Raw genomic sequence first — 27,750 nt, 5'->3', positions numbered from 1 at the left:
ATCGGTAGCAAATGAGAGCTTTTTTAACAAAATTTCTCTAACATAATTGGGCTCTTTTGTAGGTCAAGATTCCAAAATTTTGCTGTTTGCTTAGACAGTGAAAACATAGCAACAGGCTTTATGCATAGTATGGCATAACATATTTTTATTGGTTAATTGAAAATAATTCTACCTCCAGTTAACTGTTTCTCATTCTGCAAATTATGGCCCAATTCTGTGTCTTGTTTTCTCTATCAAATGGAGTTAATGATTTTTATACTGCTATTCACTGGATTGCCCTGAGGGTAGAATGAAATTATAGATGTGTTTGTAAGGCCTTTGTAACACTTTTATGAAATTTAGCATTAGAAAGTGTTCCTCTAAGAAGGAGCAGAGAGGTATAGACAATATAGACATTAAGAATTCAAGGCACCCTTTTGATAGCTATCCTTCTACCATGGAAGAAATGCATGAATATGAGAGAGGGTAGAATTAAAAGAGTTCTTCATCTCACTAAAATTAGCCTGCTGGGACAAAGGTTAATTAAATCTTTCTTGACCAGGCAAGAGCCATTTTTTAAAGGCTGACAGCACAGAAAACCTTATTCACCCTCGGAAGTGAGGAGTCCTTGTGTCACATCGTGCTTGAGCTGTCTTCCTGACCTGTACTTCTGAATCCCTCAGCAGATACCACACCTGCCAGTGTAAGACAGGAGTCAGGCTCCGTGCAGCTTACATCCTTAGACCAGCACACTGTTGGGAGCAGAATGCAGAAACAAGACAAACGTGAAGGGCATCATAAAGTTTGTTTCCTCCTGCTGGCTTTCACCTCCACCTAAGAAAAACTGAAGCATGAACCATGTAGGGTGCACGATCTCTTATACTCTTTTGTAAACTATCTCACACAGCTGTAACCTCAGCCATTAGCCAGTGTGCCTAAAGCAGGGATTAACAAGTGAGTACACACCAGCCAAATCCAACCCCTGCCTATTTTTATAAATAAAGCTTTGTCAGAACACAGCCACTCCATTTCTTCATACACTGTGTGTGGCTGCTCTGTTCCATGGTGACAAAAATGAGCAGACGTATCCAAGACAGTGTGGCCAGCAAGACAGAATAGTTTGCTATCTGGCTAGTTTGCCTCCCCATGTTCCAGAGCAATAATAGTAGTCCTTTCCATTCCCCACCAATGTTAAGACTTTTTTTTTTTTTTTTTGCACTTCAGGTCAATTCTTGCTTATTTTTTAATGAAATAATCCCTAATTTCTATTTGGGCATCTTTAAATAAGTAGATAATCCTTAAACATTGTGAGAATATGTCTTAATTTATATTTTAGTATCTCCAAATAATGAGATAAGACAATTACACAGTCTGCATTTGTGGTACAATGTACAATTGTTGAAAATGTTTAACTGGAAAAGGCTGTTGAAGATATGAAAGGAAAAGACTTGTAACACCCCATTGAAATGCTTACTTTTCTCATTGCTGAGACAAAGTAGCCATCATTTTAAAGGAGAAAAGGTTTATTTAGCTCACAGTTTGTAGAGGTTTCAGTCCATAATCAACTGGTTCCAAGGTAGGGTGGCACATGGCAGAAGGACAACAGTTCATGGTGGTAAAAAAACCAGCAAAAACAATAAGAGAAAGAGATGGGCACAAGCCTCTTTCTGTCTCTTATATTGTATGCAGGCCTCCCATGCTAGATGAGTGTAGCCCTCACACCCCTAATCCTAGCACCCTTAATCCCAGCATTGTACTACAAATCAATCACACACACTAGATTCAGCTACCACCAAAAAAAGCCCATCTAAAACTACACAAGACTTTGGGGAGACATCTAGACACAAACCATAACAGATGCAATCAGTCAAATCCAATTATGGAAATTTTACATAATAAATCAGCAGATTTCTTCAATAAATAAATGGATATGGAGAAGAGAATAAGTAGGGGCAAGATTAGAAGAGATAAAAAATTTAACACAATTTGTGGACCTTCTAAGTGAAGAAGACCAACTGTGACACTTGGAGGTGATGAGAGAATTTGATCACAAATGGGGTAATATTGTAATTACTCATCCTTGTCTAGTAGACACATTGGTGCACATCTGTAGCCACGGCTTACTCTAGAAACTAAGGTAAAGGGACCACTTGAGCCCAGGAATTCAATACAGGCTTTGACAACATAGATTCTGTCCGGGGAGGGTAGAGGAAACATTCTTATCTATTAAAGATAATTAAGTTGTAGTATTTATATGTGAAATAAAATGCCTGTGACTCATTTTTCCTCTTCTTGAGCTCCTTCAGAACAAAAAAGTGGAGAGTAGAGAGAAAACAATTAGCAAAAGATTGATGTTTTTAAATTGCTGTTTTGTTTTGTTTGGGTTTGGTTTTGTTTTGTTATGCTGGAAACAACCAAAAGCCAAGCACATGCTAGGCAAGTGCTCTACCAGTGAGCTACATTCCAATCACCGTGGTTGATATTTATTGAACCTGAGTGAGGAGTACCTGAATTTCATGTTGCTTTTCTCTCAAAATTCATTTGGAGTTATTTTATTATAAAATTTGTTGGTTTTAATCATCTGTTCAAGTTTAAGCTTTTAAAAGTTGAGTCTTACACCCCCACCCCCCACTGCTAAATTTGACTGGCTTTAAAAAAAAAAGTTGAGTCTTGGAGCGGGCATGGTGGTTCATGCCTGTAATCCCAGCACTCGGGAGGCTGAGGCAAGAGGATCATTGCGAGTTCAAGACCAGCCGGGGCTACAAAGTGAGCTCAAGGCCAGCCTGAACTGCATAGTGAGACCCTGTCTCAAAAAGACAAAAAAAAAAAAAAAAAAAAAAAAGAGTTGAGTCCTGGTTCTGTTAGCTATTTTCTGCATCTGTAATATGAAGATAGCAATTCAGGTTTACGTGCCTTGTAAAACTAATGAGAATTCGGGGGCTGGGGATTTAGCTCAGCGGCATAAGCGCCTGCCTTGGAAGCAGGCAGTCGTGAGTTCGATCCCTGGTACCGGTAAAAAGGAAAAAGACAAAAAAAAAAAAAAAAACTAATGAGAATTCAATGAGATGGACTGGGGCGAAGCTCAGGGGCAGAGTGCTTTTCTAGATATGTGAGGCCCTGGTTGAACTCACCAATGTGAAAATAAAACTTTGTGTATTCCTGACATGTAGGAAGCGATTAATATGTGGTGGATCTTATATCTGTTATTGAACTATATAATCCCTATGAGCCATGTTCATTGATATTATTCACTTTTGAGGACAAGAGGTTTAAACCCATATTGCTGTTAGTCAAGAATAAGGAACCAAAATAGGTAATTTTTCAGTACATACATATATTTATATCCCTGACGAACTGGAAAGAGTCACAGTACCGATAAGATATATCAAGGGAAAATCTACCTTAGACAAGTGTTAAGGAAAGTTAGAATTTTAGATTGTACTAACAATCCAACTGTTCTTTGAGGGTACGTTAAAAAGAAAAACATCATAGTTTTCTATGAGATTGCTAATAAATGCCTTCTAATGCATTCAGGCCTATGGGCATAGGGACTCACAGGAAGGACAGATGTTCCACTTTTAGTGACTGTTGTCTCCTTGACAACCTGAGGTGCCCACTGAGCCCAGGGCCAGCTCTGAGATGCATGACACTCCATTAACTCTCTGTGTGGATCCACTTCATCAGCCGTTTGTTAGTCAGCCACTCATTGGTCAGTATGCTCAGCATCAGCAAATTCATAGGAAAATACATTGACTTAAAGATGTCAGGTTTTTGAGGAAGGAATTCATTATCGTACCATTAGCCACCACCAGTGACTGAGATAAAGGAACTTGGACCCTGCTCCTGTTGTGTCCCTCAAAATTCTCCCTCTTTTAAGTCTGCTGGAGAAAGTTTCTGTCAAAGAGAAATGTTAGGAAGTGCATTGTTTATGATGGATTGTTTTGTTTTTCTTTTCTTTTTTTTGTTTTTGGTACCAGGGATCGAACTCATGACCTTGCGCTTGCCAGACAGGTGCTTATGTATGATGGATGTTTTAAAAAGAAGAAAATGGAGGACAATGTCAGAGAAAGTTTAGGAACAATATTTTCATTAAACTGAAGATATTAAAACTGTGGGTTTTTTCTGCTCTTTCACAGAATGACATCACTCCTTTACATGTTGCATCAAAAAGAGGAAATGCAAATATGGTGAAACTATTGCTTGATAGAGGAGCTAAAATTGATGCCAAAACCAGGGTAAGAGTGTTACTTATCTACAAACTTACACTTACAAAAAGTAGGAATATTTCCAAATACTTTTGCATTGGTTAAACATTGGCTTACTTTTGTTTCATTATAATTTCTTAAAAATGATTATTCCACTTATTATTAAAAGTCAATGGCCATCCATATTTATATATTGTTAATACGTATTAAGTGGCTGTGTTTAATTATAAGATCTAAGGTCTAGAGTTTTCACTGAGTTTTCAAGAACTGATACTTGAAGCTGAACTCTTTGATCAGTCTGATATGAAACTGACTAGTTTTCTACAGAGAACAAACCTGTTCACTCTTTTGTGCTGCTAGTGGGAACATAAAATGATGCGGCTGTGACAGAAAACACTGAAAATTCCTCAAAAAGAAAACTCCTAAAAATAGAACTATCATATGATCCGGCAATTCTACTTCTGGATATTTCTCCAAAAGAATTGAAAACAGGTCTTTAAGAACTATTTTCACATTTGTGTTCTTTATAGCATCACTATAATAGCCCAGAGCTGGAGGCAGCCCAAATGTCTATTAATAGGTGAATGGATTCTTAAAACGTAGTATGTACTACAATGGAATATTATTTAGCTTTACAGAGGGAGGAAATCTTGTCACATGTTACACCACAGATAACTCTTGAGGACATTGTGTTAAGTGAAATAAAGCAGTCACAAAAGGACAAATACTCCCTGATTTCACTTTTATGAGATTTCTGAAGAGTCAAAATCATGAACATAAATGGGAAAAAACATGTGTTTACCGCATACAAGGCCCTAAATCCACTCCTGAACACCAAAACAAGGTGAGAAAGATAATGGAAAAATAGAAGTAGAGTGGTAGGTTGCCAGAGGTTGGAGGAAGATGGAAATGTGGAATTGTTTGGTAATAGAGTTTTAGATTTTAAAAAAAAAGCAAGACAGAAAAAGTTCTAATGACCCATTAGGCAACAGTGTTAATATAGTTAATGCCAGTGAAATGTGTATTTTAAAAATGGTTATGATGGTAAATTTTACATGTACTTATTGCAATTAAATTATTTCAAAAACTTAAGACCCATGAATCTGTCTAGCTAGAAGTTTGTAGTACATTGCCTTGGGAGGGGATGGGGTCAGGGAGAGTTTTGTTTTAGCAGTATTAAGGATCAAATCCAGCCCTAGAGTACATAGTTTATGTGGTGTGAGCTACTGTGGCTATGGGAAGGAACTGAGACTTGGAATTTGGTCTGAATTCAAATTCCGAGAAGCCAGATTCTTAGCCAGTTGATTTATTACAGTCTATTTAACCTTGGTGCTCATCATTTCTCTGTTTGAAGATAAAGAAAATTAACAGCCATCTTGAAGGATTGTCACAGTGATTTAGATGAAGTTGGTAAACTGTGCCAGCAAAAAGAAGGCCAGAAATTATTGTCAATCATTACTGGAGCATCTCATAGCCCTGAGTGTATTAAACTTCTAACCAGCAGAGTTTTTCTTTCCATATGTCATGGGTTTATTATGAGGGGTGAGCAAGAGCCAGTCTAATAAAATACAGCCTCACCAGGAGCATGGGCCTATCTAAGGGTTTTAGGTAGTTTCCCTGCCTTGTCATTGGTTAGATCTCCTGCAATCCTGGGCTCCTCCCTTCCAAAATCCCAATCTCCAGGTTTCAAAATGAACGTGGTAACCTCAACTTGATTCTTGGAGTGCTTTAATTTACTTCTTCATTTGTTACTCATTTCATTTATTCACTAATCAGTGAGTGTCTCTTGGGCTAGACTGATCACAGAGCAAGGTAGCGCTGTCCTTGTCTTCACGAAGCTGATGGACTAGATTGTCATCTCCAGTCCAGCCCAGCCTTGGGTATTTCACAAGACAACCAGACGTCTTGTTCCTGATGACTGCTAAGCCTGAAAACTATGTATGTGCTGTACAAGTAACACACTTTCTGGAGAGGCAAAATGAAGGTGATGAAGGCTGGCCCCTAAAAAATTCTCTCAGTGGGGAGATAAATTGAAGAGAGGATCTTACTGAGCTAGCTTTTGCACGTTGCAGTAGGAAAAAATTATCAGTATTTAATGAAGCTAGAACCGTTTCTGTAAATGTCATGGATCTTCTGCTAGGCGTAAGTTATTTAAAGAGGCTGAAAGGAATAAAAACTAGAAATGCATTATTTTTGCCACTTGATTATCAGGTGGAAGAGCAAAATCATAGGTAATCAAAGGGACTCTTCAAAAAGGGAAATAAGAAGCTTTAGGAGATAGATGCCTGGACATCCACTGGATTTTAGTTGGTTTGTGGGTTGGAAATTATCTTATTTCTCCCTTTTTTGATACAGTCATCCATCACCAGAACAGTCATTTTGTCACTTTGCACTATATACCAAACACTACTGTACTGTATTTAGTGCAATGGAAGAAAAAAGGGATACTTAGGAAGATCATATAAGGTCCATATAGCTTCACAGGACAGGACCCAGAGATAAAAACAAAAATTCTTTAAAGTACAGATGAACGAAATCACATACTTAGGCAAAATTTTCTGTGTCCCTTTGCCACCATATTCTCCAAGGCTGTCTTAATTTCAACAAAGGTCAAGACTCCTTTTACCTCCTGCTCATTTTGAATTACCTTTACGCTGTTCAGCTAGGTGAATGACATGTGGGTGCAGAGGACAGACTTGGAGCGAGAGAACAGAAAAGCCTGTCATTCTCCTGTTACTGACCCACAGGGAGGCGGCCCGGAGAAGAGTGCCACTTACACCCAGAGTGAATTCCTGGCAGACAGAATGGAAGAAAGTGCAGTGTTCATACAAAACGTGTGAACTGTTTTGTGTTTTCCTCATGGAACCTTTATTTCTCTCTGCCCAAATGACCAAACAATGCTTCAGAGTGTGAGTGACAGGAAGGGAGGCAACTAAAATGTCAAACAGCCACAGGAACAACACTAAAAATAGAAAACAGAACTTTCCATAAATACAAGTTTTAACTACTCAAGGCAGTGGTAGCTTTTAACAGTATTCTTATTCACACACTTCCTGCTAAGTGCTTCCTACTATCTTAAGTTTTTGCATTTAACACATCAGAGAAGACACACAGCACTTTTGGTGTTTACAGATAAACTTCTCTTGACCTTGATCTTAGAGGCCAGCCCTGAAAGCCCCTCCTCCCTGCAGCTCCGTTCCCAGCACTGGCTGCTGACCTAATCAGGATTCTGCTCCCAAGACTGCTCTTAACAGCCCTTTTATTCAAGGAAGTAAATCCTCCAAGAAAATAAATATTTCAAAGTCATGACATAGTCACTCTCCAGGAATAAAAACTTAAAGCAGCACTTCCTCATTGGTTCTAAGGTAGGCATGAGCTAGAGCAAAAGACTAGATTTCTACATTCATCAAGACTGACTTGAAAACATTGCTTCATATTATACACAACATGATGATATTTTTCATTTTTCTGTCACACAGATATTAGAAGTTCATTGAAAGTGTTCAGAGTAAAAAAAGGACAAGCAATCATGAAATGCACTTAGCTTTCCCACCATAGGTTCATCCTTTGACAGTTGGGAAGATTTTTCAGAACATGGAGGGAGCAATTTTATTCTTTTCCCCAATCCTGATGATTTTATACTATATTGGAAAGTTTATTGCCCTTGCAGAATAGAAACCTAAAAGTAACAGGTCAGTGTCGCATGCCTGGTTCTCTTAAAGAAACTACAAAACAAACTCAGAGTAGTTATTATTTTAGTTAATTGCTATGTAGTACTAGTGCTCAACAAGTATCCTGCTTTTCATCCTATTTTCCCTTGATATATGTTGGTAATGCTCGCATCTAAATTCTTTTAAATAACTCAGTACTAGCTAGGCACATAAACACTCTACAGTTGCCAGTTATAAATATCTTCAATTACTTTTCTTCTTCAAAGGGTTGAAAGTATAGATGCAATAAATAAATGTTTTTCTTGATTTTCAAATTATTAACCTTAATTTGAAATCATAAAATATAAGTACTATTAAAAGTACCTCCACATATTTAAAATCAAATTTTATGACATTTAAAATTGTATTACAAAGTATTTTCCTTAAGTTCTGTAAAAGTCCATTGCTTAAACAAGATGTATCCATCTAGTGAGGTTTAATATATATAGAAATATTTTATATTTATAATCCCCAAAATGAAATAAAGTGTATGTTAAATTATACTACAGAATTCTTGTACATAAAGTGGTATAGTATTCAATATTTAATACATGTAATAAAATATCACCATACAATATTCAAATTATATTAAAAACATATATTATAATGCCTATTACAGTAATCACCAAAAAAAGGTTTTTTAATTTTAGGTGAAACATCAAAAAGGAATATAGGCAAGGATAGATACTGATTCAGTGATTAGACTATTAAATAATCCAAAAGAAGAAAAGAAAGGATAGACAAAACCCCCAAAGAACAGTATGGAAAAATACAAAACAAATAACATAAAGGATCCAGTTTCAGAAAGCAAGCTGAAATTTTCCAAGCACAGAGAAGATAGGCGGATTTTTACCCACTTTTAGTTTAATTTTAAACATACAGAGTTTATAGTAGTAAAAGAAAAAAAATTAGAGATTCTCCTTCCTGCATGTAAATAGCAGAAATGAATTCTTGCTCCTAAAGGAATATGCATGCCTGTGTTTTTAAAGAGCTTGTGAGTCCTGCCTGACTATAAATCCTGATCCCAACCATTTGCCTTCCATGTGACCTTTGGGTAGGAACATGAGTTCCCTGGAGCAGCTTTCTCATCAATAAATAGAACTATGGATGCTTTTCTCATGAAATTGTGGTCCAGATTCAACAAGATCTCACATATAAAGTGCCTGCAACAGAAGACATTCAAATAATGCTATTTCATGTTCTTTTTGCTTCCCTCTGTTAACTGCCTAACATATAAAATGAGACACAAGTCCAAACTCTTGCTGAAAATAGGAGGATCTTCATTATTAAGCTATAATTAACGACTGTTACTTTACCTTCAGCTATCAGTATAAGTCTCATCTCCTGAGCACTGTTTACATATTCTGTCACTTCTACAAGTTCCCTGACTTCAACTCAACTCATTTAGTGTTTGGCTCAATATTATATTGTATTGTATATCTGTGATATGTCTGCGCAGAATTCTCCCCGATTGTCTTCCTTTACTTTCTCTAGGAAAATGAGAGAAGAGTTTTTTGCTTGGAAAGAAGGAAAGAGACAGGACTTAGAGATTAGAAATCAAAATAAATATGTCAGTTAGTTTTGTTTTTGAGACAGGGTTTCCCTATGCAGTTTAGGTTGGCCTTGCGCTCACTTTGCAGCCCAGTCTGGCTCTCAGTTTGCCCCAATCTCCCGCCTCAGCCTCTTGAATGCTGGGATTACAGGCATGCTCCACTGTGCCTGGCCTTGTCTATTCTTGAAAATGCTTCCCAAATGATGAATTTTGCATCATTTCAGTAATGGCTGTGAGCAAATTCCATCAGTTAAGGGCATGTTTTGTGTTCATATTCTTAGGTGTAACTCCTTAATGTCCTGCTCCATGCTTCTCAGAAAAACCAGACCTGAAAAGAAGTCTTTTTTTGGCAAGATTTTGTGTGCAAGGTTTTGTTCTTGCACAAGAAAACATTCTGTTCAGCCAGTAAAATACAGTTCACACCTCACTAATAAGATTACTGTCACTAAAATGAAGTATGAGATCTGGACTAGCCAGTTAGTGTTGCTTCACAATTCTGCCCAAGGGAAACTTGTTCATTATGTTAGTGCTTTAAAAATGGAGAGAACTGGGTGAAAAAAATTACTAACCCATGCAATTTCATTTCCCTCCTGTAATGTTACTATGGCAACCCAGCATGCCTCTCTTCTCTCGAGTCCAACTGCATATGCTGTGTTCCTGAAGCAGCCTCCCTGGGTCCCCCAAGAATTGCCTGTCAAGCATTTTTCAGCTGGAAGTTGATGCTGTTGCATGCAGTTGACAAATGCTTCCTGATCCAGGACCCATTCCAAATGACACTACATTAAATGTAAATTTCTAGGAGTTCAGAGCAAGTAAGAATCCTTATATTGTGCTGAAAAAAATCCATTGCTCTAATTTAGAAGAAATCAGTTCAGTGCTATGTTGCAAAGCACAATATTCACAATAGTTCTTTGATTATGCTTATAGTATTCTGGTTTAGAAAAAAAAGGAAAGCTTATTTAGAGTGAATTCTAAAAGTTAAAGAGACTGAGTCATATTCTTAAGTCTAACCCCAATTTAAGTCATTTTTATTGGAAATTTATGTTTTGAAAGGTAAGACACTTTAATAGCAATTCATTCACGTTGTAATTTTTGTTAAGCAGCTTTCATGGATGTGATACTGAGTTACCTTCTTTCTGAGGTTCATTTATCCTTTAGACTGTTAAACTAGTCCTCAGGTATAAACTAGTGTTAAACAAATTATAGCACTTCTTAACAGAATGGTAGGTAAGCCAGCCTTATTCAAAGTGGCTTCTACTATGGGCTTTGTAGTACAGGAGAGACACGTGGCTCAACTAATGCAATCAGGAAAGGTGTAGTATTCTACCACTGGGGAACAAGGTGAGGGTAGGTGGGCGGAAAATTACTAGGAGGAAACATCAGGAGGAAGAGGGATTCTGGCTAAACAGACTTGAGTGGATTACTGTCAAAGGCAGATCAGGGTGATGAGATATTGAGGGTGGGAATAAGAAATTGGATCAGACAACAAGAAACGGGGATTCTTTCTAAACTGGCCCATCAGGATTCTTGCCAAAAGTAAAAGAAACAGGCTAACATTCTGAGCCAAAAAGTCAAGGCCTGGTGGGTTGGGAATATAGCTCAATCACAAAGCACTTTCTTAGCATGCATGATGCCCTGATTCAAGCCCTAGTACTGTCAATAAATTTTAAAAAATCAAAAGTCAGGGCCTAGTCAGGGAGAAAATTTAGAAGTACCTGACTAGATGTGTTGGATGTGTTTTTCTCATTGCTGAGACAAAATACCTGACACCTAAAATAAAGGAAGGAAAGGTTTATTTAAGTTCACAGTTTGTGGAGGTTTCAGTCCATAATCATCTGGCTCCAAAGCAGGGTGACATGGCACTGGGACAACACTTCATGGCAGCACAAAACAACAAAAGCAAAAAGGAGCATGCAAAGAAGACTCTTTTTCTCTTTTATATTGTATGTAGGCTATATCTATCCCTAGGGTGGGTGTGGTGGGTGTAGCACTCACACCCATAATCCCAGCATTGAACCATGAATCAATCACAAACTCTAGAAGCCTACCTCCATGACTGCATGAGGCTTTGGGGAGACATCCAGACAACCGTAACACTAGAGTTAGCTCCAGGAGCCCACAAATATCTAAAACCCCAGCAGGAAAAATTGTAGGTCACTCCTTGCAAAAGTACAAAAAATAATACAGAAATCCCAAAGGTAGAACAGCTACATTTAGTTTGGAGAAAGGCTTCAGAGAAAACCATAGTGTAAAACATTAAGAATTTGGATCTTGGAGCAAGTGAGAAGGGGCTTCTTGAGCCTGTGAAGCAGCTGGGCGAAGCCAGAGAAACAAGGCAATGACAGGCTCATGGCAGGGGCTGTGAAGAGTTGGCTGATAGGTGGCAGGGACTAGGAAAAGCCTTGCAGTGCTAACACCTGAAATGTTTCTCCTGGACTGAGGGTGAACGAGAGCTACTGAAGATCTCTTTGAATAGAGGGATGTCATGGTCAGACTTGTGCTGCAGGAAAGCAAAGATGAGCCACATCAGCTTCAAATCCTAAAAACTTAGTTCAAATTTTACGTATTTATTTCTTAACTCAACAGATCTGAAGTCAAGTCGCTGCCTGCTGATTATCCTCTTTTAAAAAGCTGAATTAAGCGTGAATCATGAAATAGCAGAGACTTGTCAGTCTCACTGTGGGCCCCCTGGCCTTGGCTCTGTCTTCCTGCTTGTGAGAACTGTGATACTCATGAAGGTTTTCCACGCACTTGAGCTGCTAGTGTTCCACTGATCCGTGAAGGGCTGGGCAGCTGGGCCAGCACTACCTGCGCAGCCAGGCAGTCGTGACATCTACATCTTCTTCATGAGGCTTCTCTCTGCTGGGCTTTTGGCTATTTGAAGAATTTTACACTTGAAAAGTGTCAGATCAAATTTGTAGAAGATCCAAAGGTGACAGGGTTAAAAATATTGCAAGGAGAGTCTGGTTGAAAGAGCTATGTTGAAGCAAGTTCTTTGCAGTTCAGCTCGAACTGATGAGCTTGACCTTGGGAAGCTGGCAGGCTCGCGCTGAAACTCACCGATTAAAGGAACAGAGCTAGAACAGTTCTACTTCACAGCTCTTCCACTGTTGAAAATGTCACCTTTTCGTACTGTGTCTTTATATCATATATGTTTTAATAAACATCAGAGGAGGCAGCTTCACAGCTTAGCTAAAGGAAGGCTAAGAAGGGCTGGAATTTGAGGAGAGAGGCTTTTCTACCTCAGCCCTCCCAAGATATGCCTTGATTGTCTTGCATCAACACTAATAGCTCTTTCGTTCCTTTGCCTCCTTGCTGATTTGGTCCTGTGTGGTGGTGGCCAGTGTTTTGTTGCTTAGAAGAAACTCAGGGCTTCTCGCATGCTGGGCAGTGACTGAGCTGAGCAACATTCCCTAGCCTCTCTAGGCCAGCTCTGAATGCAGCCCTTTAATGCATAATTTCATTTTCTTGAAACTCCCAAGTTTTCACTTTTAAATGAAGGTCATACTTTTTGTTTTTACAGAAGTAATTGGGAAGGTAAAGATGTCTGAAGTTTGCTTCAAAATAATACAAGAAAGGGGAAGAAGTCAGGTTATTGATGAATCATGATGGTGCCTGAGGCAGTAGTTTGTTTACATTAGTCTGAAATATGTTTGAAATTTTCCATAAATTTTTTAAAATGATGAAATCAGCCAAAAATGCATGTTTGTAAGAAGGCACAGTATACTTCAAAGGATTAAAAACTGACATTTGAGCTAGATTTTGCTCTTAGATGGCCAAACATTTTCATTTAATATGTTGCATTTTGCTTTGAGAAAGGTAATTTTCCAGGATAAAGAAGTGAATAAAAATAATTATTTTTTCTATATGATTGTAGTTTGAAAATGTCTGCAGATATTCTGTGATCTTTTGCTTCTAAGAAAAAGTAAAAGAAAACAATTTTGACATTTTAGTTCATAAGTGAACTATTACCCTGCAGTCTACATGACGTGTTTCTGTGTGGTGGAGGATAGAGATGATTATTGTATTATTTCTCCTTCAGATGTTTTCAGGTGTTATATCATTAGAAAGGCATTTGGACTTTATGGTGGTTTTTATATACTCTTGTGTTCTATTTTTTTAGTAAAATTCTATTTCTACTTGAAAGGCTGCTTTAGTTCATATAAAGGCAGTGCCTTAACATAAAAAACAATATTTATGCTCAAGGAATGTGCAAATCAGGTCATATTCTATTTGCCTTTCAAATTTCATTTTTAAAGTATGTTAATGATTTTGAGACTTGTTTGGAAATAAAATTTTACCTCCTTGCTTATACTTTACAATAATTAGGCTTACTTTACAGATTTGTTTATCCAGTTTAAGAGTAATTTGAATATTCTGAATCTAATTTTGAGGTATTTTAAGTGGGATTATCCTTAGAGTGGCCACTAAGTATCAACCACAGAAGTCTTCATTTGGGAGGACACATGAGCCAGGGTATATATGAAAACATCCCCAGGTAGTTTGGGATCGCTTAGCTCTGAGTGGCCCACTTTCCATAGCTCCCTGCCACGTCTCTGTCCATTGATTCCTCAGCACAGTGTCCTCTCTTTGCACTGAAGGAAGGCCTGCCTCTCACCCTCATAGCCCAAGAGGGGAAAAGTGAGAATTCCCAGTATGGGGCACTTTTTGGTGACCTGACTTTAAATAGTAGATAATAAAGCATTTTGCATATCAAATGGTTGGGACTCCAATGCTACCAACAAAAGTGAAGACCTAATGGAGTTTTCCTGTGATGGGTCCTTGCAAAGAATTCATGATCTAAACTGAAGGGAATTTTGGCATACATGTCATATGACATTCAGAGTTTATGACACTCCTGTCATAAGTGTATCCACTCTGTGTGAACAAGGCTTCTCTGTACTAGTGTACTAACATCTGTTAGAAGTAAAAGTTAGGGGAAAAAAAGTTAGGTATGCTACTGAGACTGAACTCTGTCATGCTAGCAGTTGTGAAAAAATGCAACTTGTTAAGAGAAGATTTTTAACAAATTGTTTAATCACAAATTTAAATATATTTTGATCACTTATATTTGAATAATTATAATGATATCAGGTGTTTTATTTTTGATACTTGGAGGTTTTGGTTCACTGGAAGTTTTTAAATATTGTGGTTGAGAAATGATGTGGCGATTAATAAATTCTCAGGCATAAAATTATATTAAGATAAAATGATGTGGGGGAAATGGAATGGAATAGAAATGCAAGAGCAATGAGGACTAATAAAATTCTTAACTATTAAGTCCTGTAATCTCAACACTCCAGAGCTAGAAGCAGGAGGATTGCTATGAGTGTGAGGCTGGTCTGGAGTACCTAGGGAAGATGTCTCAAAACAACAAAAATAAATATAAAAATAAAACATCTATTCCTGTGCATCAAATTACTGGAGTATTTATTTAGATTTCATTGGATTCTTTAAAAAGTAGTGGAACAGTTTTATGTGTGTTACTATTCTAATATGTGGAAAGCCATACTCTGCAATTTCTTAAACTTAAGAAAAATGAGCTTTCAATTTAAGAAAGGAAATTATTTTATGAAGCATATGGAGCAAATGTTCAAATCCCCATGGGTCACAGGGTATTGGATTCCAGGTGTAGTCTTACAGAACACACTGTGTTTGTAGAGCTTCCTATCAAATCTAATTAAAGACGCGATTTTGTTCAACAGGATGGTCTGACGCCACTGCACTGTGGGGCACGGAGTGGCCATGAGCAGGTGGTGGAAATGCTGCTTGATCGAGCTGCCCCCATTCTTTCAAAAACCAAGGTAATGGCTGTTAGCTTCAAATGTCTTTGCTGGCTATGTGAATCACAGAGAGAAAAAAAAGATAGATTCAATTTAATAATTAAAGTAGTTATGTTTATGCACTCTCTGAAGAACCTCAGAGTGAGTTTGGGTTTATGACGTTTTCATGTGAAATGTACTATACACGAAGTCATTTGCATGTGCGATGTTCATATTCTGTTCCAGAAGCGTATCTTGCTTGCTTTCACTCTTTGAAGTTTTCACAGCTCAACAATGACTGCTGGTTAGGTTAAAAGAAACTAAGAGAGACCCATGCTTCCCCAGGTCTAGACCTGGCACTCTTTGTCTCACCCCTCACTGTATGTCTTACATGTTCACAGGCTCTTAGAAGCAAAGGGATATTGTTTAACTGATGAAGATGGAAAAATTTAGAAAGTTCCACCTTGAATGGGCCTCTGGGCCCATTGACAGTTGACATATCTGAAATGAACATGAGACTGCCTTCAAAAATTAATTCTTTACAAAACTTCTTTCAGTTTTTCTCTGGTAGTAAAACCCTTTGACATTATATGATGTTTCTTGCTAATAAATTTTGAGATACACAACTGCCCTACAGTCTATACTATTTTAATTAAACTTTGGAAATTCTGTTAAGCTCTGTAAGGAGTCTGAATTTCCAAACATTATCAAAGCAATGAGTCTGCATGCAATTATCCTTTGTACTCTGGTTCACAAGACGAGATAGGGTCCAGACAATTTGAATACTACCATTTAAAATGTAGGATATAGATTGGTGAATTGTTGGAATTGTATTGCCCAAAAGAATTAAGCAAGCACAGATTTCCCATTTTAAATATAATTGTACTTTGGTCTTTTGAATATTTCTCAGCCTAATCACTTCATTTTTCCTTTTTCTTTCACATATACGATGTCTTTTATCTCTCTCTCTCTCTCTCTCTCTCTCTCTCTCTACTGCTGCCTTCTGAGCCACATTACCTTTCACTCAATCATTATAACAACTTTTATTGATCTCACATTTTCCCTTTTGCTTCTTTAAAATCCAGATTCCTCTTCGCAATCAAAATGTCAACAAAATCATGTCAACCACTCATTTTAAAACCCTCCAGTTAATTTTGATGTTCTCATTAAGATTAGTTTTCATTTGTCAAAGCAGTGCAGGCATAGTTAAAAATGAACAGGGCTGGGGATTTGGCTCAGCAGCATAAGCACCTGCCTAGCAAGAGCAAAGTTGTGAGTTCAATCCCTGGTACCAAAACAAACAAACAAGCAAACAAAACAATAGTTGTCTCATTTTTTTTCTCCTGTTATTGATTTTTTTTTAAATCTTGAATTTTTTTCTTTCTTGGTTTTAATTTTTAAGGACATTTTCTCAATCTCTGATAGCTTCTTTTTTTTAACCGTACTTCTTGTTTTATGAATACAGTATTTCTAACCAACTTTCCAACCGCATTCATGATGACTTTTTAACTCCATTTTTTTTTTTTGCTTCTCCTATTTCACTAATTCCACACATTTCCTTTTCTCTTTTCCAGAAGAAATCTTTTCTTCTGGAGAATTCCTGTAAGAGTCAGGCACAAGCATTCAGTAGATAACTTTGTAAGAGTAAGCAGGGCTGATGATCGAGTGGTGCTGGATTGGCAGGGTTGTCTACTGTCAGCACTAAATGTCCTTACATTGGGGCAATTCAGTTTTCTGAAAAATAATCTTTTAGCCATTTTTAAGAATTTTATTTAAAGAAAGACTAAACAAAACAGAAAATGGGTAGAAATAATACATATGTTCAAAGAAAAAATAAACAATAAGAAATAACAAGTTGATGTTTACATACTGTCCTCTTGCAAATAGTTGTTCAAGATACAAAAGTGGAACATATAAAGTGGGAATTCAAACAGTGAGACTGCAAACAGTTCTGTTCAACTATGCAACAAAAACTTAGTAATATGGTTATCATCCTAGATACTTAAACATACATACAGTTATCCATATCTTCATTTATGTTGATATTAAACAAACTAAAGCAGATTAAAATCATTCTGAACAAAGAATAATAGTATTACTGGATTTCACATCATGACACTCCAGGATCAGCACTGAGCACTGTAGTGTCTTTTTTTTTTTTTTAATTTAAAGGAAGACTAAATAAAACAGAAAACACGTAGAAATAATACATACTTTTAAAGAAAAAAACAAACAGTAAGAATCACTAGCTGATGATTACAGATTATCCTCTTACAAATAGTTATTCAAGATACTAAAGTGGAGCATACAAAGTGGGGATTCAAACAGTGAGACTGCAACCAGTTCTGTTCAACTATCCAACAGAAACTTAGAAATATGGTTATCAATCCTATACACTTAAACATACATGCAGTTATCCATATCTTCAATTATGTTGAGATTGAACAAACCCAAGCAGGCTAATATCACTCTGAACAAAAAATAATACTATTGCTGGGTTTCATATTATGACACTCCAGGATCAGCACTGGGTACTTTAGTGTCTCTTTTTCTTCAAAGTATTTGTTCATTTCATCATGTGTCATAAGATCAGTTCTTATAAACTGTTTATCAGTTCTTATAAACTGTTCTACACATGCATGAGTATTAACATGTATTTCTATCCTTTCTATATTAGAAGGAGAAATGAAACAAAGCAAGACAAAATAAAACGTATTCCTATAAATACATGAAACGAAAAAGACATAAAAGACCGTTGTACAAGGAGTTCTACCATAGTTCTTGTGTTGTCTCTTGTTATCTTCAATAGAATTGGCTATATCATCAGACATAGTATAATAGTTATTTTCTTTCAGGGCTTGGAATATTTCCCTCTAGGCTCTTCTTGACTTGACTTGAATATATCAGTACATAACAGTATTAATAAAAACACAACTTTGTATATAGTATAAAACTTCAAAAATAGGCAGTAATCAAACCAGAATGGGTATTGTAGTGAGTCTTGTCATCTTCAGTAGTTGCCTATACTCTTAGACTTGATGTTATCAATCATAACAGTTTTGAATAAAATCTGTCACATAGAGCATTGTTTTCTCATATTTGATTTTCAGTTCCTGTACTCTTTTTCATGTTAATTACATTTCCTAAAAATAGCATCTCAGTGGACCCTACCTCCTGATCTACTCTATGTGTGGTTCTTTTTTGCTATACCAAACAGCAATCAAACAAACCAGATTTAACTAAGATCAGTCATGAAAAAACAGTATAAGTCATACAGGGCTCTGGATTAAGATAATAGGAAATTAAAGATGATTACTGTGCTATATCCTGATGTTTTGGGGATAGCTCTCTGTGCCCTCAAATCTAATGCAAGAAGACAAGCTGGGACAGAATAAAATCTATCTATGCAGAGTGGTGCAAGTAATGTGGGTTTTAAATCCTGATACACTATTAACAATATCTTCTGCCATCTTTTTTACGACTCTTCCTCTCTTTTCACTTCCCCAGGGTATACTTTGCATTTTTAGGTCTCACTAAGACCCTTGCTTTTAAATTGGGGGGGGGGGGGGGCAACCTGCTATTTACCTAAGTGGTTCTGAACCTTCTCTCTCCTGGACTTGATCTCTAATTGTATTCCTTTACCCATTAAAGCCTGTCTTTCCAACCTATCTACAAATACTGGTCTAGTTGCCCCTATTACTCTCTGGTTCTCTGTCACATAGAGCATTGTTTTCTCATATTTGATTTTCAGTCCATGTACTCTTTTTCATGTTAATTACATTTCCTAAAAATAGCATCTCGGTGGTCCCTACCTCCTGATCTACTCTACATGTGGTTCTTTTTTTTTTAAATTAGTGTATCAAGGCCATCTATATTAGAGATTATAACCAACCTTCTCTGCCTCATTTCTGTTATGCTTTTTTTGCACCATCATTTGTCTGCTTGTTGTCTTCTTCATTCTGTTTTCTGCTCCATTCATTGAGGCCTCTCTGCCACTGTTCCTGGAATCCTAGTACTTTTCTCTGTCTCTAGAATGCCCTGCAGTATTCTCTGTAGAGTTGGATTGGTGGTCACGAATTTCTCAAGTTATTCTTTGTCTTGGAAGCATCTTGTTTCTCCATTAATTTCTAGAGACAGATTTTCAGGGTATATCAATCTGGGCTCGAGATTATTTTCTTTCAGGACTTGGAATATTTTGCTCCAGGCTCTTCTTGATTTGATGGTTGTGTTGAGAAGTCTGCTGTGATTCTGATGGGCCTTCCTTTAGAGGTGATCTGTTTCTTGTCTCTAGCAGCTTTTGATATTCTGTTCTTATATTGAATTTCTGGGATTCTGATTATTATATGCCTGGATGTGGCTCTGTTTTGATTGTAGGTGGCTGGAGTTTCTGTATGGCTCATATATCTGCATATCATTTCCTTTTCCTATGTTTGGGAAATTTTCCTTAATTATTTCTGTGAATAGCCTTTGTAGTTCCTTTGTTTGTACCCCTGCTTCTTCATTCACATTCTTTATTCTCAAATTATAGATCCTCTTGTCATCTTCTAGCCTTTGTATTGTTACTGCTTGTTTCCTTGTTATTTTTAAAAACTTTTTCCTTTCATAATCCCACATTGCAAACCTGTCCTCAAGTTTAGATAATCTATCCTTAGTTTCTTTCAAGCAGTTTTGCCATCTTTCCATAGAGTTTTTAATTTCCTGATAATCTTTTTGAATATGCTTCATGTATTCTATATTTTGTTTATACTCTTCATCAAATGATTCTCTCCTTTGTTTCAGTTCCTCCATTCTTCTGTCTGTGTCTTCCTGAGGGGTGCTTAGCATTTCTTTTATTAATCTTCTTATATCTTGCTTTACTTGGCTAAATATTTCACTTTTGAACTCGTCTATGAGGTGCCAAAGGTATCTCTCTATGTCCACTGGTGCCATGTCTGATATTGCATGTTTGCTCTTCTCATTCTCCTTTGTATTTACCTGTCCTGGGTCAATGTTCTCAGGGTTAGGACCTGGGGACTTTTTGTTGTTGCTTCCTCTTCCCATCTTTTTTGTTTTTTACAGGAGGCCCCAGTTTCTTTCTTTGTTGGTTACAATTCTATTGAAGCACGCTGGCTGGGTGACCCTTCCCATGGCATTGTGCTAGTGAGTTGCAGACAGGGTCAATGTATGCTGGCCCCTCTCCTCTAGGTCAGTCCACCTGCTGAGGCTTTCACTACATTAGTGTGTGCCGCCACCATAGTAAATTGATTTCAGATAACCTATTGGGTCTCAGCCAAGTCACATGACCCAGGCCAAGCTCACTCCACCAATCCCGTTCATGAAGGGAACAACTGACTGAAGTCACTGCTGCCCCTTGTTCCTGCCAGTCCTGCTTGGTCCCAGGATGTCATCTGTTAGAGCCCCCTTCTCTTTGGAATGGTTTTATTCCCGTCACTCACCACGATTGATGCAGGTTCCCCGCTAGCTCAGCTCTCTGTTTGGCTAGCCGACCCCCAACCTCAATGTGACTGTGTTTCCAGTGAGTCAAAGTGGCGGGATTTCTGACAGCTTGAAGTTGCCACCGCTCAGATTCAGGCGCCACAGTGGGAGCACTGAACCTTCAGCTGTTCCAGTAGTAGTACCAGGACTGTATGTTTGATTGGTTCTTCTCACCTTAATTTCTTCTTGGGACAAGAGAATTCATCTCCCTCTCTTTGGGACTCCCCATGCTGTATTATGTTGAATTCTAAGTTGACTATCTCAGGGAGCCTCTGTAGTCTGCTGTTATCTATCCACCATCTTTGCTCCTCTCTCCTTTTAGTCTTTTTTAGTGTACACCTGGATGCATACTTTCTGAATAACACAAAAGGAAAGGGGGCTGTTAGTCTCTTTTTCTGTGTGTATAGTACTGATAACTAATATGTATATGGGTTAGTGTTCTTTGCATATATTGGCTCATTTAACCTTCAGGTATATCAGTGAGACCATATCACTATTGTATCCTTTTCATAAAAGAGGAAAGTGAAATCCAAAGAGATAAAGTAGCTTTCTGAAGATATCTCAGCTAGAGGCAGAGCAAAGACTTGAAGCCAGTCTAACTGAGACTACATACTTAACAACTATCCTGTCCTCCTTTTCTGTGATCACTTGTTCTAAGTTTACATCCTCACTGTTCCCCTTTGTTCTGCTCTCATACCAAGTGTGTCTTCTTCTCCAGTGACTGAGCACCTGGTTTCCTGCAGGGTAAAAGGGACTGTCATCTGGCTTTTCTGGGCGGGAAAGACCCTGGAAATTCAACAGTTCCATATACAGGCTTTGACTCCATCCTGCTTTCAGCCCCAAGTCTCCGCTTCTTATGTACTATTTTTCTGTATCCTTACCTTTTTGAGATTTGAGAGATAAATCATTTGTCTTCATTATCCCCAGCAATGTGCTAGAGCCAGATTACGTCTGCTCACAAGAGTTAACTGCATAATCTCTTCCCAACCCCACATATAGTGATCACACTACTTAGCTTGACCGTGGTCGTAGTGGAGGTCTGTACACAGTGGGAACTGGCCAATGGCAGGCGATGAATCTTCTCTTTTTTAAAGAGCTGGTTATTAAGCATCAGTCTGCATGCCACTAACCACACTGGTCCACAGACATTGTGGATGCAGCCTCTTCCCTCCTAAAAGGGGCATTTCCATTTTCAAAGCCTCTTTTCTTACCCCACAATTGACTTCACTCCTTCATTATTATTTCCTTCCTCATCATGTATCAGAACAGGAAAAGGACATTTCTATGCTTTTTTGAATTTGACTCTTTAAATTCCTTTCCTGCTTTTCTGAAGGAATTTTCTAGAGGAAAAATACTCCTACCACGTTTAATCAGAAGTCTCCCCCTGCACTAAGAATGGAGTCCTTATCAGTCAGACCCCTTCTCTGCCTGCTCCTAGGTCAGCATCATCTTGCCACCCAGCCTCTTTACTCCTAGAACACATTAAGTTTGTTTTGTGAACTATTTGGTTTGAGTCCCTTTAACTTGTCCCAGATTTTCTTGGTGTCCGCACCATCTTCAACTCAGATGTCTTTTTCTCCGATAAGTCTTTGTGACTATCCATCCATCCTATGCCCGCCACTTCCCTAAGTGATTATAATTCAATCAAGTTTTATAACCTTTGGAATTCTTAGCACCGTCATGCAATGTCCCTTAGTTTGTGTACCTGCTTCTAGCCTGACTTTTTTCAGTAGAATGAAAGAACTTTTCCTCATTCTGTGCAGTACTCCCAGACACATAGATTAAGGCCCAGCACATAAGAGACCTTCAATAAATGTTTGTTTGAGTGATGTTGAGCGATCTGAATACATTCCTAGCTTTAAAGGCAATTTATCTGGTACTTCAAGACTTCTCTCTTCTTGCTAAGAAAGCCATCATACCAGATCCACATTTCCAGGCATCATATGTAATATGACTCCTTCCATAAACCAGATGATCATTTCTTTTCTTTCCTTCTGTTCTTCCTCAGTGACTTGTGAGTTTCCCACTCATGCATCATTATTTTGTGCACGGTTAAGATTTACTTTTGTTACTGATCCTGCCTCCCATTTCTGCTCTCTGTTAAGTCATTTGTTCCTCAGATTCTGTTTCCTTGTTTACTTCATTTTTTCTTTCAAGACTGTATCAAAATACAAAGCAAAGGACTATTTTGGCAGGAATAAGGTAGTGCATATGCCCGTGGGTGGCAGTATTTCAAAAGGAAAATGCTTCCACCCTTTCCTGAGCATTAGTTTCTAATTTGAATTGAAATGTCTCAGAGGAATATTTTAGGCAGAAATATCTTGATTGACTGACTGTGTACAAAGCCGTTAAATTTACATACATATTTACTGAGCTTTACTTGTATGTGCAGAGCTCTCTTCTGGGCAATATAGGAAAATTATAACCGTGAGCCTTTGCCTTCAAAGAACATGTCATTGAAATATATGTGTCAGTAAGTGATTAATACCCTGAGATTGGCCAAAGGAAGGACTACATTATTTTCTCTTGTCTTGAGCTTCTCTTTTGTGTCATTTATAGGCAGATTAGGGGACAATAACTTGGCCCAGAGAACTGAGAAACAGCAGGCTCATTGGTATATATTTGATATATCATTACTTTCAAACTTATTAATGATAACTTTTTTAGAAACTAAATTTGCTGTTCTTACTTTTTTCATAAAATATGTTAAATTCTGTTACAATAGTTAACAAACTTCTCTTGGTAATTGGCTTCTCTTAGAATTCTCCAGGCCTCTCACATTTTGCCTCTATATTTAAAGGAAGCACACTTGAACAAAATGCTATCATATTTTCCCATTTTATTTTCCCTTCATTAGAAAATGTGTACTGAGTATTAAATGTCACTCTAACTTTCTTTCTTTTTTTCTTTCTCTTTCTTTTTTAGTGGTAGGTACTGAATGCAGGGCCTCACAAATTTTAAACATATGCTCGGCTTTTGAGCTATATTCTAACTGTTTAAAAGTTTTATTTACCTCTGACTATTTGACTATATTAATTTCTCCCCTCAGTTCAAAAAAAATTTCAACTCATTCCTAATATACAAGATTAACTGTTTTTCAGTCCAATAGAATTAAATTAAGAGGGAAGCATGAGTTATTGAATTGATCAAGACTTGCCTTTCCTTGTCACAGACACATGGGGGCACCAAATTTACAGAAATGGCAAAGGTTTTCCTTTTGCTAATTGTGAAAGAATATTATGTGAGTATTATGCATTGTAATCAGTTCTTGTTTTTTTAAATTGCAACAGGAAAATTGACCCATTCATTGTCAATGTCAAGCATAATTAATCTACAAGGACAACATAAATGCCAGTCCAATGAGTAGCAGTTCTTGTCTATTTTCTTCTTTCAGCCTTAAATAAAAGTTTCTATTCATTAAGAATACAGTAGATTTTGACTGCAAATACAATTCATATTGCTTTCAAATCAGGAGAAGAATTATCCTTGACAGTTTGTAAATGATTGATAGGAGAAGTAGGAGGACCCATCTTAAAAGTAGTCATACATGCCTAACTGAAATCCGAGCTTCCCAGGAGACTGAGGGAGGAGGGTGGCAAATTTAAGTCCAGCAGGAGCAAGTTAGTGAAATCCTGTCATATCAAAATACGAAGGGCTGGGGCTGTAGCTCAGTGTTAGGGTATTTGCCAAGCAGGTGCGAGTGCCTGGTTCAATCCCTAGCACTACCAGAAAAGAAAAAGTAGCTGTAGCTCAAAAATAGTCTTTAGTACCTTTTAAAACATCAGATATTTTCATGTGAAAAACTAGAATTTATCTGTTCATATTTTCACTTTTTAGCACATTTGCATTTAAAAGATAAAACACTAAAGTTGATTTCCACGTGTGTTACAGAATGGCTTGTCCCCGTTGCACATGGCCACACAAGGGGACCATTTAAACTGCGTCCAGCTTCTGCTCCAGCACAATGTGCCCGTGGACGACGTCACCAATGACTACCTGACGGCCCTGCATGTGGCTGCTCACTGCGGCCATTACAAAGTCGCCAAGGTCCTCTTGGATAAGAAGGCTAACCCCAATGCCAAAGCCTTGGTGAGTGGCTCCAGCCTAGACCATCTCATGGTCTCTTGTTTAGGAAAGGATTGCTTTTACCCAGGCAAAAGTGGGAGGCGTTGGTTAAATAAAGCATAGACTGCCTCCTGTCTGCAGAAGGGCTCCCTCCCAGATTTTGCCGCCTTTTATTTTGTTCTTTAATTTATACTTCGAGTTTCTTATAGAAGAGAAGTCTATGGGATCAACTTATGATTCTTTTATTCAAATAAAGCCTGAAGAATGTCAGTTGTAAAAAGAATGAAGACATCAACCTCATGTTAGTATAGGTAAAGTTAGTTATGACTGTTATGAATTAAGTTTTTTCTTAGATCTAAAAATATAAAACAAAATGATCAAAAACCCATCTATCCAGAAATTCTTTATCTGCAGTGCTCTGTTACCCTTGTCAGTCAATGGAATATTTCCTGTGATCTCCCCCCCCCCATCTTGTTTTTTTTAACCATCAAAATTTTGGTCCAGTTTGCAGCTATAACTGCTACACAAAATGACTTCCTCTTTTAGCCCTCAGGATGTGCTGTATTTTGGTTTGCTCAGAAAAAATGTTTGGTTTTCGCTTGTTTGGTTGAGGTTTTTTGAAAAATAAATTGTCTCTACTTAGTAAGTTGTTTAAATTTAGTTCAGAATAAGCACCTGTACTAAAAAAAAAAAAAAAAAAAAAAAAAAAGCCACCCAATTTTAGAGAAAAAGTGTGAGTTTACCAGCAATTTTCAAGTAAAGGCTGAACATTTTCAGGAAGGTTTCTGCACTCTCCAGACCCCAGATAGCTCCATTCTCCTTCTAATTCTAAAAGATTCCAGGGAAGCAACATTCAAGAGCTGTTGATCCCACCCAGTATGTCAAACCTGTTTGAATTCTGAAGAGAGAGAAAAATAAATTAGCAATCATGACTCATTTTTCCATATAAAAAAAAAAAAGTCTTAAAGTAGGGTGTGGGCTCTCATTTTTCTGGGACTCTGGAGATTTCACAACATATGGAGCTTGTAAGCCAGTCATCCTGGGATGGACTCTAGCCAGAGAAATTATCTTGGGAACCTGCTCGGAAGTATCTGCAATGACTTTGACCTCAGCCTTTATGGTGGGCCCTGGTAGTTTATAGTTCTCCATTAGCTGCTGAAGTATAATGGCATCATATCAGCTTTCAGCCAGGGCAATTTGGGAGGTACTTTTTTTAAAAAGCAGATATTAGATTAAATATTAAATGATCCAAATAATGTTGAATCATTCAAATTTCTGCTCCCATAGATTAAGCACTTACTTGAATCTTAAAGCTGGGCAAGAAATAACAGCATTTTATAACTGGTCTTACTGTTCTAAAATATAGTCAATAAGTCAAAATAGTTATTGCTGAAATCTGGCTATGAAGATGTATGTTTAGGCACAGCTGTTGTGTTATGTTTTTGAAATGATGTAGAAGAAGGATGCTGTTTGGAAGAATGAATTCCAAAATAAAATAAGGAAGTTTTTATTTTATTTTATTTCATTTCATTTTATTTGCCTTAGCTACTGGGAGATGGCAAAACATTTACTTCCTGTTCACAACTGTAGTTTCAGGGGACCTTCAGTTCCTGGGAGCAGCTAGACTACTTCTGCTCCCAGAAATGAATCACCATTCTGTTTCACTCCTCATAGTTTCTGTTTATTTTGAAGTCTTTATAGCACATCATTTTAGCAGAAAGATTACACTGTACACAGTGGAACTGGATTTCAATAGAATGTACTCAGGCAAATAAGTACATTTGTTCTTTGCAGAATGGCTTTACCCCCCTTCATATTGCCTGCAAAAAGAATCGAATTAAAGTAATGGAACTTCTTCTGAAACATGGTGCATCCATCCAAGCTGTAACCGAGGTAAGCAGAGTGGGGTTCCAGGGATTCTGGGGTTCCCAGGGTTCCTGAGGTATTGAGAGCAGAGCCAGAATACCAGGGCCTTATCTAGGGAGCACCTGGTTTTGTTTGTGTGCTGCTGCCACAGACCACGTTCTGAACTCCTCACCAAAACAGTGGCCAGGTCTTAGGTGAAGCATGAGAGGGAAGATGCAGATGCATCCCATGTCTAGAAATATAACCAAGAATACAGTCAAGGCCAGTGTCACCATCACAGAAAGCGTAACTTAAATGAAATGTTACAAGGCAGTGCTTCTCTAATGGGGACAAGTTTGTCCTCAAAGGGGTATTTGGCAATTGCTGTAAATATCTGCAGTTTTAAGCTGAATAGTACCACTGTCAGCTCTCAGGTAGAGGTCAGGGGATGCTAACCACTATCTCACAAGGTATAGGATAACCTCCCACCACAGTTTTCTGCCTCAAAATGTCAAATGTGCCAGGTTGAGAAACTCTGAATAATACAAATTGTGTGTTTTTCATAAAGTAGGGATTGCCCTCTCTAAAAGCTCAAATTAGTGAAACACAGAGTTGCTGGCGTTAGTAAAGGACTAGCTTTCGGTGTCTTTCCTGTGAACCAGCTGAGAGACATGAACCATCAGAAGCAGGGCTGAGCCTTCTGCAAACTGAAGCAAGCCTGGCATCTACCCCTCCAGATCTGTGCCACCCCCACCCGACTTTCAGCCTCCCAGCGCTCTAGTCCCTGCAGATCCTAACCACTGCCGTTTTCTAGACTGAGCCCTCTTTCCTTCATGCTTGCACGACAAGCACTTTGCCAGACTAATCCCACAGACCTTTTAGCACCAGATCTGGGCTGTCTGCTCCAGCCACTCTCCCCTCACTCTGAGGTCTGAACTACGCACTGTTCATCTTGTGTATGTTTTATCAAAGCATCTATCCAGCTGTCATGAGCCAGCTGTTCCTCAGGACCCCAAATACACAAGCTTCTTGAGGACAGGGGAGTCTTCTCTGCATTCAGACTCACACAATGCATGGACCCTGCATGGGGCTCTGTGGAAGCCTTTACACTTCCATAAAAATTAAAGTCTAGTCTTGTAGTTGTTATTTGACCTCAG

At 37.9% G+C, this 27,750-nt stretch overlaps 1 protein-coding gene across 6 annotated transcripts in view; it reads left to right on the top strand.

Moving 5' to 3' along the window:
- The window catches only part of Ank3 (ankyrin 3), a 635,468-nt gene that overhangs the window by 458,805 nt on the left and 148,913 nt on the right, over window positions 1-27,750 (top strand). For all 6 annotated transcript variants that reach the window (XM_063239289.1, XM_013156636.3, XM_013156637.3 and 3 more), the window contains 4 exons: window positions 4,116-4,214; window positions 15,152-15,250; window positions 24,575-24,772; window positions 26,543-26,641. In XM_063239289.1, the coding sequence (XP_063095359.1) occupies window positions 4,116-4,214; window positions 15,152-15,250; window positions 24,575-24,772; window positions 26,543-26,641 (495 nt within the window). The remainder of the gene's footprint in view (window positions 1-4,115; window positions 4,215-15,151; window positions 15,251-24,574; window positions 24,773-26,542; window positions 26,642-27,750) is intronic.

The sequence above is a fragment of the Cavia porcellus genome, unplaced genomic scaffold (genome assembly GCF_034190915.1).
Source record: "Cavia porcellus strain 051 isolate PalLab524CR breed Dunkin Hartley unplaced genomic scaffold, mCavPor4.1 scaffold_28, whole genome shotgun sequence".
Taxonomy (NCBI): Eukaryota; Metazoa; Chordata; class Mammalia; order Rodentia; family Caviidae; genus Cavia; species Cavia porcellus.
This window is presented reverse-complemented; position numbering and strand designations above follow the sequence as displayed.